Here is a 13,022-nt window from a genome sequence, read left to right as displayed (position 1 = left end):
TCCAACTCCCCAAAGAGGCTCCAAGGAGAAATGTCTGTTTACTTCTTAATAAGGCATGGAAGTTCTTGCTGAATGATTGATCCAGACATTGCTGAATTAGCAGATCTTTGCCATTTTTCAGTGTAGCTGAAATCTCCACAGAACCCTGGGAATGAGTGTGGTACATCTGGAGGCTTACATGCAATGAGCCATACAGAAATAAGAGAGTTGCCCTTATGGTTCTCAGCGTGAACTCTGTAATTGTACCACAGACTAGAGAGTTAGCTCCTGTTCTCCTTCCTTTCTTATCTTATTTATACACAACTTTCCTGAATATCCAAGAAAAGACAGTTCTAATACAACACTCGGCTACAACCAGTGGTTTTTGGCTCTACAAAGAACTAGCCCCTGGCTTTTATTGTATTTCATGGTGCTCCAGTGGTGTTAAAATGGTCTGGGAAGTCAGATGATGAATTGTCTACAGATCAGAAAACGCATTGTCCAGAGGTGCCAGAGCACACCTGTCCCCTCACCTTGCTGCATGTTCCCCACTCCTCCCTTGGGGGCAGTCAATGTCTCAGGCAGGGAATCCCCTTCCAGCTGGGCTTGTGCTGACACTGGGAGTGAGGAGCGGGGTGTGCTGGAGCCTGGAATGTGCCGGGGCAGAGCCGTGGTCACACCAATGGTGTGTGAAAATCCCAGAGACCATTCCTTAGGTTTTCAGTTGCAGGAGCTTTTCAGATCCTCAGAGGTGCTGCAGGTGACCTTGAGTGGGGAATTCTGCAGCCTGCAGAACCTTGTGAGAACCAATTAGCAGCAGCAAAGGCTTGAGATTCCCTGTGAGGTGCTATCTGGAGGGGCTGCCAGCAGCAGCCAAATTGAACTGCCGGGATCGGGTTAATGGAATTTCATGCTAGGCTGAGCTCCGGACAGGCCTCACACTGCCACACATTTCTATAAATTAAAAGGGAATAAATTGTGAGAGAGCTTTTACAGGAGGAGGATCTGCGCATCACAGCCCCCATCCTGGGGAGAGGCACTGGGCCACTGGTGGGGTCTGGTGTTTAAAAATGGGGGGCTTTGTGAGAGCCCTCAGTGAACAGCTGTGATGGCTGGGGGTGCAGGAGGGGGCTGTCTGTCTGTCTGAGGGGCTGGCTGTTCTGGACTGTTCCAAATGGATTTGTGGCTTCCTCTGTGATTCCCTCCAGTATGAGATCCAATCACAGAATATCTGAAATGGAAGGGACCCATAGGGCAGTAATGGATGTGGAGCTGGATAAAAAGTCCCATGTTTTACCTTAATATATTTATATTCACCCCCCTTTTTCTGGTGAGGTAAGAGACAGAAGCCAGTTTTTGCCCCAAAAGAGCTTATTTAGGCCTCTTTCCTATGCTTTGGATGACCTGGACATGGTGTAGGGTAGCATGGCAGTCTGCTGTGTCCTGCTGGCATGGGGAGAGGGGTGACCATGGGCAGGGGTGATTCCCAGTTGCTCTGGCAGAGGTTAACTGGGCAGCAGCTGAGCAGTGCCATGTGCCAGGGCTGGCAACTTCTCCAGTGCCTCTCTTGGTGCTGTCGCCATCACGCCCATGGAAAAGGCTCCCAAGGCTCAGGGTGGTTTTTGAGCTGGGAAAGAGCTGTTGAGGTGGGAGTTCAGGAGCACCCACTGGATTTATAATGCCCATTCTCCCTGCTGTTTTCAGTAATGTTTTCTCTTCCTCCCTGCCCCATCTCCACCTTTGCAGAGAGCCAAGATCGGAACCGGCTCCAAGGCTGCGGATGAGAAGACAAGAAATGCCATTTCCAAATTCGACAACAACGGCAGCCGGGATCGGATGAAGCTTTCTGATTTCAACTTCCTGATGGTGCTGGGAAAAGGAAGCTTTGGGAAGGTGAGGTACCACCTCGGCACTGTCTGCACTGAACACGTGTTCCTTGTGGCCAGGTGGCTGCTCCAGTGTGACCTGTCTGTGCTCTGACTGGGAGCACTGGTGTCACAGTGCTGGGAGCCCAGCTTGGCTCCTTCCAGACTGCGGCCACTGTGTCACAGCAGGGGACACCAGAGATGTCTGATGAGACTATCACAAAATCCATCCTTTTGGGAAGCAGGGGATGAGCTGCGTCTTTAAAGCTCTTTCTTATTTGGTTGGGGCTTTCTTCTTCCCTAATAATTACAAATATACAGGAACATTTTAATTAACTTCCCAGACCAGTTGTGAGTGGTAACAGAATTTCATTCTTCTGGTAATTATGTGACTTGGAGCCTTCATTTTTTTGGGATCTTGCCAACTCTCTTGATTTCCGTTCGGGATCCCAGCGCTCCAGGGGCCGCTGGGGCTCTGCAGGAGGTGAGTGCAGTGTTTGCTGGTGTGACAGCTGGCCCAACCCCACTCTCATTAGTGAATTGCCTTAATTGCAGGGAATACTGCTCTGCCTGCAGGCTCATTCCTCGGGCAGGTAGCGGAGATGAGGAGGGTGCACAGGGATGCTCCCCCCAGCCCAGGGGTGGAGCAGGAGCAGCCCTTCCTTCCCTGCCTGTCTGCTGGCACTGGAGCTTTGAAAGGTCCCAGCTTCTCTACAGGCATTTGCTCTCTCTCCAGAGGTGGAGCGCTCAGAGATCAACGGAAACATTTGTGACAGACAGGGAATGGGGAGCTCCTGATGGTCCCCAGCACCCAGAGCATGAGCCCTGGAACTTGGCATGGTACCCCTTTGCTGTGGGTTGGCATCCCGGGGAGCAGGAAAGCCCCGTGCCTCATGCCCGTGCTGCTCTCACAGAGAAATGTTCCCTCTTCCCTCCCTTCCAACACCTCATCCCTTTCAAACCCAGTGCCTGGCATCTGGAGGCTCTGTGGTTGTGCCGTGTCCCCCGCCGCCTTCTTCCCTTAAATTTGAGAAACATTAGCAAACTCCTCAGTCGGCTCTGGCTTATATAAGGGAATGTGTGACAGAAACTGTTCCCTGGAACAGAATGTTATAAATATGCTAATTAGCGCTAATTAAAACAGCACGTTGGTTTCTCCGGGTAGATGCAGCCTCGCCCTCACGTGTGCCTGCACTTCCCCAGGCATCCCTGCTGCCCCGGCATCCCGGCACGGGGACACCCAGGTGCTGCGGCTCTGTAGCCACTCCCTGTGCAACCAGAGGTGCCAGATGTTTGGGAGGAGTCAGGCAGAGGGGCCTGGAGCAGGGAGAACAGCCCACCTCCCTGCAGCTCCCCAGCCCTTGGTGTGCCCAGCAACTGGTTGTGTCCATGGCCCTGCCATCCTTCTCCAAGGCTGGCACCGTGTCCTTCCCTCTCCAGGGCTGGCACCTGCTCCTGTGCCTGCCTGCCTGCTGCCAGCCTCCCTCCTCCCAGTCCCTGCTGGCTGGGAAAGCTCTTGGACTATAATCACACTGTTTTAGTGAGCCTCTGTCTGTCTCTATTAACCCTTTGGCATCAGGACCTCAGATTTACTGCTCAGTATTTTGCTCTCTCCACACTCGTCTATCCAGGGTCAGGAGTACAAACGTGTTGGCCTTGGTGGAGTTTGACAAACTTGCTTTGTCTATGTTCAGAATATCTCCAGTTCTTATGCTGGAGCATTCCCAAACAAATACTCTATATTACAGGAATAAATCAAGTTAAATATCAGCTTTTTTCTGCATCATTAAAAAGTTAAAAAAGAATGCAATCTGCTTCCCAGCGAGCGCGCTGGCAGATGGAGGTCCCCCGAGACAGGCAGCAGGGTTTAGGGGGTGGAAAATGGATCTGGCTTGGAAAATAGGGGCTTTGGGGGCGTGTGGTCCTGGCTTGGCATGTTCAGCCCCAGGACACAGATGCTCCCTGTGCTCCTGGTGCTCTGGGCTCTCCGTGGGCTCCCCAGGACCGTGGCTGGTGGCAGCTCAATGGGGCTGGCACAGGCAGGGAGACGCTCCCACGGAGGGAGGCAGCGCTTGGCACAGCCCACCCTGGGTTTGCTTTGCTGTATTATAAATAGAGGAAAGTGAAATTAGGTGGCTTGCTCATATTTTTACAGCTAATCAATCTGTCGTGCTCTCGAGCTGTCAGGCTTTTCGGGGTTTGTGTTGTTTTGCTGAGCAGGGCGGAGCCTTTGGCCGCTGCAGTTCTGGATTCCGGTGCAGTGGGAGAATTTTCCTGGGCTGTGATAACCTTCAAGCTGTGCAATGCTCTGCTCTCCTCTTGGTGTGAATGTGGCAGGAGGGCAGGGCATGGGCAAGGCGGGGTCCCTGCTCCCTCTGTCACCCATGCACATCCTGGGCTCTGCACTGTGCTGGGGACACTTGGCTGTTTGGGTCTTTGGTATTTGAACACCTTCAGATGTCAGGAAGACATCAGGAGGAATTTCTTCCTGGAAAGGGTGGCCAAGCCTTGGAAGGGGCTTCTCAGGGAGGTTTAGAGTCCCCATCCCTGGAGGTGTCCAAGGAAGGCCTGGAGGTGGCACTCAGTGCTCTGGGCTGGTGACAAGGTGGGCATCGGGCACAGCTTGCACTCGATGATCTTGGAGGTCTTTTCCAACCTAAAGGATTCTGGGATTCTGTAATACAGGAGAGGGGAATCCAGCCCGGATGTGCCTCAGGAGTGCAGCAGTGGGTGGTTTCCAGCCTGCCCTCCTGGGCACACACTTCACACCCAGCCATTCCCTGTGTGTGCCCCAGCTGACTGTCAGCAGCTGGAGAGTCCTTTTGCCTTTCACATCCCAGGGAGCAGGGCTGGCTCAGCTGTGCTCAGGGCTGTCATGTCACTGGGAAGCTGCTTCATGAACCATTCACAGCCATGTATGGCCTTGAGCAGTTTTTGCATTTATGGTGGTACCCCAGCCAAGCTGTGCCTCACACTGTGGAATGGGGTGGGAGCCATGTCCTCAGCATGGTCCCTTCGGGGCAGAAGCAGATGCCAGGCTCTGAGGCTCCCTGCTTTAGTTAACTTTCCTCTGAAAGGGTTGTGGATGGCAAGGCAGGTCTCTATATAACTGATATTGTATATAATGCTCTTACCCTCAGGTAACAGGTTTAATTTCCCCTCAAAATATGTTCCTGGAGTGGTTACTTCTTCTTTTCCACCAATTTTGAGCAGCCAAAGCTCTTCTGCTTTTATCAGCTAAAAATTAGCTCTGGTTTTAGCACCTGCATGTGGTGCCTTGTAAAGCTCAGCTTGTGTAAAATGGTGATAAATGGAGGCAATGAACCAGTTCGGTTGGGTCAGAACCACAAGGGAGGACAGAGGTGCAGACACTGTGTGAGGCAGCTGTGTCTGCTGCCCTGGCACAGAAACGGGGATGGCTTGGGTTGAAAGGGACTTTAAAAATCACCCAGTGCCACCCCCTTCCATGGGCAGGGACACCTTCCACTGTCCCAGGGTGCTCCAAGCCCTGTCCAATCTGGCCTTGGACACTTCCAGGGATCCAGGGGCAGCCACAGCTGGTCCCAGTGCCTGTGCCTTGCTGGGTTCCATCCCAGCACCACAGCAAGCTGCTCTGGGTTTCCAGGGTTCTTCAAGGATCAGCGGGTGAATAAATCCCATCCCTGATGCTCCCTGAGCCCACAGCTCAGCCCTGCTGCGGGATGAGCCGGCGTGCGGCCGCTGCAATCCCACTGACAGAAATGGGAATGTCAGCACCTTCTCCAGAGCACGTGGCACTGAGGAGCCCCAGTGCCCCTCCCAGCTAATCCTGACAAGCAGCGTGTCAAGGACAGCCAGGCTCCCCCGGGCCACAGCCGAGCGCCGGGAACGCGCCAGATCTGCTCCCTGTCCTCTGCACTCAAACAAGTCAGTGGCACCAAAGTCCTTGTCCTTGGGCTGTGTCCCCTGCCTTGTCATCCCTGGTCCTCAGGCTGCCACAGAATGGAATCACAGAATCATCAGAGGGCTTGGAAAAGCTCTCTGAGACCATTGAGTCCAACACCAGCACTGCCACCACTACCCCCTGTCCCCAAGTACCACATCTACACATCTGTTAAATCCCTCCAGGGGTGGAGACTCCCCCAGTGCCCCAGACAGCCTGTGGAACACAACAGGGCTGGAACATGAGAGGGTTAATTCTGCTATCCTTGGTGTCTATAAAGTCACCCTGAGACCCATTCATACGTCCTCTGCCCATCTGCCCCAGCCTGAAGCACATTTCAGTCCCACTGTATCGATGTTGACTTCACATAATTTATTTCCAAAACTCCCAAGCTGCTGTTCCTGATGTGACTGGAGGATTTCTGCCAACTCCTTCAAATGAAAAGCAATTCAATTCCACCCAGCGCTCCAATCTAAGGCGATGAGAGAGCGTGAGAGGGAAAATGGGAAGCAAAGTGAGGTTTCAGAGTCAGTTTATTTGCTGGCAGCCCAAGGAGCAGCTTAGGCTGATGGAGTGTAGTGGGTTGGGCAGAGGACCCTCGCTGGGTGGATGGGATTAACCCGAGGGATTTGCACCAGCAGAGGCAGTGAATCCCATTTACTGCAGTAAATGAACCTGCAAATGGGTGGGACTGGTTGGAAATGGGAGGTTGGATGGATTCTTCTGGCTGAGAGGGGCCTTGGCTGGGTGATGAACCAGCACATGATGGGGTTTGCTCACTGTTGTGGAGGGAGGGGGTGAGGCAGAGAAAATCATATGGGTTTGTTTTTACTATTCACTAGAGACTAACTCTTTTCCACTTTAAATATTTACCAACTTGTAATTTGATGGACTCTGTGTTCAGCTTCTTGACACTCTCCCCCAATGCTGGTGACACTGTGAGGGTGCCAAACCAGGCCCTGACTCAGGGGTGAGGGTGCAGGAGGGTGTGCTGGGCTCAGATATCATCAAACCCCTTGGGCTGGGCTCCTCAAGGTGGTGAGGTGGTGAGGGAGGAGATGTGTTACTCCTTAGACTCAGTGTCCCTAACATCTTCTGGGGATACCCCTGGAGCTTTCTGCAGCTTGGCACCTGCAGCTCTCCTCAGGGCTATGAGGGGAGCCACAGGGTAATGAGCCATTAGCTGTAACTATTTCAGCTCAAGGCACTATAGATCCACGTTTCCCTTGATCCCACACGTGTCCTGTCCCTCGTGCAGGTGATGCTGGCGGAGAGGAAGGGCACGGACGAGCTCTACGCCGTGAAGATCCTGAAGAAGGACGTTGTTATCCAGGACGATGATGTGGAGTGCACGATGGTGGAAAAACGCGTCCTGGCTCTCTCCGGGAAGCCTCCATTCCTGACCCAGCTCCACTCCTGCTTCCAGACCATGGTAAGAGCTGGTGCCACAGCTTGTCCCCACCAAGGGGCCTGGTGGACTGGGGACCCTGAGCATTGGGAGTCCAACACTTTGCAAAATGGAGTGGAATAGTGTTCAAGGCCAGGTTGGATGGGGCTTGGAGCAAACTGGGAGAATGGAAGGTGTCCCTGCCCATAGCAGGGGGTGGAACTGGATGAGCTTGAAGGTTCCTTCCAACCCAAACCATTCCAGGATTTTGTGTTCTCTGTACATCACTTCGTTTGCCAAAGCAATTGTGTATTCTCTGCCTTGGCAGCCTCATACCTTCTCCAGTTCACTGGCAAAGTGCCTCCAGGACCAAAATGTAGGGGTGTGACATGAAAGTGTAATGTACAATAGCTGAATCCTGAGATGTGTTCATCAGGGAGCTGCTGGTGACATTAGAGGTGATTTCCCAGCCCCTCAGGTGCCCCCAGCCCGCAACGTCCCTTGTGGTTCAATAGCAAAGTGCTGCACTTTTCTCCAGGACTCATTCCTCTGATGAAAGCCATGAGCAAAGGGAGAAACCTAATCCAAACTGCAGGAAATCCAGTTTTCCATGGGTGTGTGATTGGGTTTGTATGAGTCAGGAGTGGAGAGGGGGACAGAGGACCTTTAATACAATCCCTGCCCAGCCCTCGAGCAGCCTGTGAATGAGAATGTCCAGGTACACATCAGTGGGAGCCGGCAGAGGGAATCAACAGAGTCCTTTAGAACGATGACAATGCTTTCCAGGAGGATTACATTTTAATATTATCCCAGAAATTTCATTTACCAAACACATTGAGTGTATTTAAAGCCCGCGGCCTGGCTTTGCAGCACAGCAATCAGGATGTGGCAGGAGCAGCTATTTCACACAGCATCTCCCTGGCATCTGAAGTGAGTCAGCACGGGATTATTCCTGGCAGACCTATAGTAGCTTAATAGTAATCGTATTTGTAATGTAATCAAAATGTATAGCAGGGTGTATTATCAAACACTGGCACAAAGCACTTTGATTTCTGGGAGCACAGTCCAGAGCACAATTCTCCACTGGGGCTGTTGGCTCAGCGGGAGAGAGAAAAGCCCTAAATCTGTGTTTTTTAAAAAAAGGGAAGATGAGCAAGGAGAGAGCTCCTGCCTGAGGCTGGAGGGTGAGAGGTGCCTGTGCTGGGGGATCTGGGGTGCTCTGAAAGGTCCCAGGTCAGAGCCTGGGCTCTGGGAGGGGGTGTGAGCTGCGGATCCCTGGGTGTCCCCAGGTGAGCTGTGCCTTTGTTGTGACCCCTGGGTCACAGCAGTGAAGGGCAGAGCAGCCACAGCCACACTGAGATGATAAATCACAGAATCATGGCATGGTTTGGGTGGGAAGAGACCTTGAAGATCATCCATGGGCAGGGAGGGACACCTCCCACTATCCCAGGTTGCTCCAAGCCCCGTCCAACCTGGCCTTGGACTTCCAGGGATCCAGGGGCAGCCACAGCTTCTGTGGGCACCCTGTGCCAGGGCCTCCCCACCCTCACAGGGAACAATTCCTCCCTAATATCGAGTAAGGGGTGGGTGGGGAGCATGGTTGGAGCATGTCCTGGCTCTGCCTCTTGCTCCCAGCATGCAGCCAGGCAGGGGATGGAGCAGTTAATTAGAAGGGCACTGAAAGGAGCCCGGGGAGTTGCATCTTGGCTGCCCAGGGAAGGGGGAGTGTCACCAGCTCCATGCCAGGTTCTGCAGTGGATTTACATCTCTGTACTGAGCTGCTGCTCAGCGAGTGTGAATGCTCCAGACTTGGACAGACGCCGTCCTTTCTGCCACCGACAGGAGCCAGGACAGCGTTCCGTGCCCATCCCTCCCTCCCAGCCTGTGGGCTGCCCAGCCATCTGCCTGCTTTAGTCATGGCATTTCTTCCCCTGAAGCACCAGCGTTCCCTTCCCCACCCAAATGAGGAAAGCTCAGCTCCTGCTTTTAGAGCTCAGCTGGCTGTTTCAAGAGCCCGTCTTTTTAATATTCTTCCTCCTTGAAGCAGATCGATATATTTAGGAGGCAGCTGCAGCCGAGCCCGGCGCTGCTCTGCTCTCCCGTGGCTGTCACGGGCTGGCTGCCGTGGCGGTGGCTGCTCAAGGTGACATTGCCGCCCGTGCCTCCCCAGGGGCTGGCCGGATGCCTGCCAGGGCTGTCCTTTACACAGGGGGTGCTCCCGAATCCCCAGGCAGCTGAAAAGCCGAATTTCCTGTTCTATGCCATCAGTGCCGCGTGTTTCACACAGCCCCATTGCCCCTGTGCTGCTGTATTTGGTTGCTCTGGGGCCACCCCACAGCTGGGTGGGCTGTGCTGGGGGCAGCAGCTGCTGACCCCAGTTCCTCTGGCTGGGCACTGCCAGGCTGGGAAGTGCCCTGTGGGTGCTGAGCCCCAGTTCCTCCACAGCCCTGGTTATGGCAATGCTCCAGCTGCATCTCTTGTGGGCTCCCTGTCCTTCCTGTCTGAAAAGCAGGGCAAGGCTTATTTAAGGAGGAAATGAGCAATGGGAAATTTTTTATTATGTAATGCTGCCAACCTGCAGCTCCTGCAGTGCTCCAGCCTCTGTGTCCTTCCTTCCTTCCTTCCGTGGGTGCGATGGGGCAGCCTGTGGTTATCACTGGGCTCTCATGCAAGGAGGGCCCATGTCGCTGCAGGCCCTTGTCCCCAGTCCCTCTCCAGCTCTCCTGGAGCCCCTTCAGGCACTGGAAGGGGCTCTAAAGTCTCTGTGGAGCCTTCTCCAGGTGAACACCCACAGCTCTCCCAGCCTGGCTCCAGAGCAGAGGGGCTCCAGCCCTCGGAGCATCTCTGGACTCCCTTAACCCCATGTGAACATGACCAGAGTGACCCCTCAGACCAGGCTGGAAGGAGTGAGGAGCGGGGTGCAGCCCCCTCCTGCCTCCCCAGCTTGACCAGGGGTCCCCTGCAGACCTGTGCACCCCCAGCACTACCATCCTGGGAGAGGGCTGGGAATGTCACACATCCCTCCTGGTGCTTGGCCGAGTCCTGGTGGTCGTAGATGGAGTTTGGTCCCCATGGGAACTGCTCATGTCTCCTGTGCATCCCGTGACTGAAGCCATGGAGTGCCTGGGGAAATGCCAGCAAGGACCTGCCTGAACAACCCTCTGAAAAAGAGCAAATTCCTGGGAAGTGAAAAACCTCTGGTTTAGGGATGCCTCCACTTGCCTTCTCCAGTGGCTGTGCAGAGGGGCAGAGCTCCAGTCCTGAGCATGCCAAAGGAATTACTACTTATGGGCTCTGCATGAATAGGAGCCCCTGCACCCCATGAGGATGACAGGGATGATCACTGTGTTTCCATGGAATTACAGATTGGAGCTGCCAGTCACCTTGGTTCCTGTTTCTGACCCCTGCAGATTCCCTGCTCTGATAATCCTGTTGCTAATTGCTCACTTTTTTCCTTCAGGATCGCTTGTATTTTGTGATGGAATATGTGAATGGTGGGGACTTGATGTACCAGATCCAGCAGGTTGGGAGGTTCAAGGAGCCCCATGCTGTGTAAGTGCAGTGGTTTGGCACCTTTGGGGTAGGTATGGGATGTACTTGTGTCACGGGGCTGGAAACAGAGTCCAAGGCACAGGCTTTGTGGTGCAACTCCTGGGCAGAAAGGGAGGGGAAACAGCAGGAATGGGAAGATGGGAGAGAACTCTTTGCCTCATGCTAAGGATGCCGGTGCCTCCACCTCACCCTTGGGGTACATAGTACGTGTAAATAATTCAGCTAAATAAATAAATCTAGGTAAATAAAAGCACAAGGCAAGAAGGTTTGGAGGCTTCCTGCAAGACACCAGGCCTCTGCTCTGCCTGGTCCTTTCCTGGAGGACGAGAGGGATGTTGAGGTTGAGGATGATGAGGGTTTTGGCTCCTCTGCTGGGGTGGCCAACTCAAGTGTTAACTGATGGTTTTTGGCTCCTGTTCCTTGAGAGCTGGGCAGAGCAGGATGTGTTCCTGAAAGCTTTCAGACGCTCACATAAAACCCACAAACACTGAGCAGGGCCTGGTGGGCTGAACTGGTTTCTTGTCTCTGGCAGAGTCCTCTGAGGCCCAGAATATTCCCAAAAGCCAACGGTGGCAGTACCTGCTGGCTCTGGGAGCAGGGATAACTTTCTGAGCCGCACTGCCAGTGTGTCATGAGGAGCAGCCATGGATCCAGCTCCTGCTTAATTTGTGCAACCAGAAGTGACAGCCCCCAGCAGCCCGGTGGCATCGCTGCCCGGTGCGAGCGCAGCTGCCTTGGATCATCCTCGTGTGATCCTTCTCTGGAATTTCTCTGCCGTAGCTGCCTTGTCCTTTGGTCACATCTGCCTGACGCGTTTCCTTCACCGCCGTCTGATCGGGAAGGTTTTCATTTATCTCCTTTAATTATCAGTCTTCCTTTTAAACCTTCTCTTTCAGATTCTACGCAGCAGAAATAGCCATCGGGCTCTTTTTCCTGCAGAGCAAAGGCATCATTTATCGGTAGGTGAGCGGGTTCCTGCTCCCTCCCTTCCCCCTGAGCTCCAGCCAGAGCCGGAGCCATGGGCAGAGCGTGGTGCTCTGGGGATCCTGTTCTGCCCGCAGCCCCCAGCCCAGGGCTCTCCCTGCTTGTGCCATGGATGGGGTCTGGGAGCTGCCCACAGGTAGAATGAAGGATCCTTAAGATTGGAAAAGACCTGTGGAATCACTGAGTCCAACCATCAACACGTGATGTGCACACCTGAAAGGGAGCTGGGAGCCGCAGGGTGCCCCTAGTTTGGAGGAGGTTCCTGCTTTACCCTGGTTCATGGGAAGGCAGCTCTGGTTCTCTCCTGTTCCCTGTGTTTCTCTCCACACAACACAAATGCTCCCTGGCAGCCTGAACCAGCTCCAAGCCCCGAATTTGGCTGCAGGGCACTGCTCTCTTACCATTGCCACTGGAGTCAGCTCTTGCCAGTGGCTTGCTCTGAGCTCTGCAGTGCCACTCTGTCACTTCTGCTTCAGCCACTAAGGCTTCTTTGCCATTCCCAATATGATTCCGGCACCCAGAGGTAGCTGGGTCACTGCCACGTGCCGGACCAGGCTCACAGGCTGCTGGTTCAGCTCTGAAATCAGCGTTCACTGCTCTTCCCTGCTTGGGAGAATTCCCAGAGCCCAGGGTGGAGAAGAGCATCCTAATGAGTGTCAGATACCATTAAGTGCTCTGTAAAGGGAGATGCCAACAGTGCTGCTGGAGTCAGGAGATGCTGAAGATGAAAGAAGTGGAACAAACTTGACATGAGGGCTGTTTTTTGCCATCAGCTGCTACAGAGAGATTCTAGGCCTGTTGGTCCCCAGTGGCTCCGCTTCCTTCCTTCCTCCAAATCCAAATCCCAGCTCATGGCCATCTGCCTTTGGCCTGTCAGGGTTCTAAACACTGACATGATAATTAGAAAATACAGCCTTAAACCCAGCAAGAATGTATAAATTGCACCAAAATACCCAGTGTTTGCTGCAAAAGTGTCCTTGAGACTGGAGCATCCACCTCCGGAGTGGTGGCTCAAGGTTGGGATTCGGATCCAGGGATCTGTGGTTGGATCCACCTCTGCAGCTTGTGCAAAGGAGCAGAGCTCCTGGTGTTGTACCACAAGCAGGTATTCTGGGGGTGAGGATCAGAGGGAAACACAGCTGGTTTGTATTTCAGGAGGGAGCAGAGCACAGGTGAGGCAGGGACTTCTGCTGAGTAGGTGCTTCTCCATCGCAAGAGCTCTAAGTGCACTTTGATTTTCATGGGAGCAAAGAAAAAATCAATTAAATCTGTCTCCTGCCAGATGAGTGTTTTCCATCACACACTTCAAAGCGCTGTGCCCAGCACGGCCTCC

The 13,022-nt window shown here is 53.6% G+C and overlaps 1 protein-coding gene across 1 annotated transcript in view; it reads left to right on the top strand.

Annotated features, from left to right (window-relative positions):
• PRKCB (protein kinase C beta) overlaps nucleotides 1-13,022 on the top strand; it is a 56,092-nt gene that overhangs the window by 23,417 nt on the left and 19,653 nt on the right. Inside the window, 4 exon segments of the mRNA XM_017733990.1 lie at nucleotides 1,726-1,872; nucleotides 7,025-7,198; nucleotides 10,614-10,705; nucleotides 11,602-11,664. Coding sequence (XP_017589479.1) covers nucleotides 1,726-1,872; nucleotides 7,025-7,198; nucleotides 10,614-10,705; nucleotides 11,602-11,664 — 476 coding nt within the window.

This window comes from Corvus brachyrhynchos, unplaced genomic scaffold (genome assembly GCF_000691975.1).
Source record: "Corvus brachyrhynchos isolate BGI_N302 unplaced genomic scaffold, ASM69197v1 scaffold5, whole genome shotgun sequence".
Taxonomy (NCBI): Eukaryota; Metazoa; Chordata; class Aves; order Passeriformes; family Corvidae; genus Corvus; species Corvus brachyrhynchos.
The sequence above is the reverse complement of the archived record's forward strand: the minus strand, read 5'-3'. Positions and strand labels throughout refer to the sequence as shown.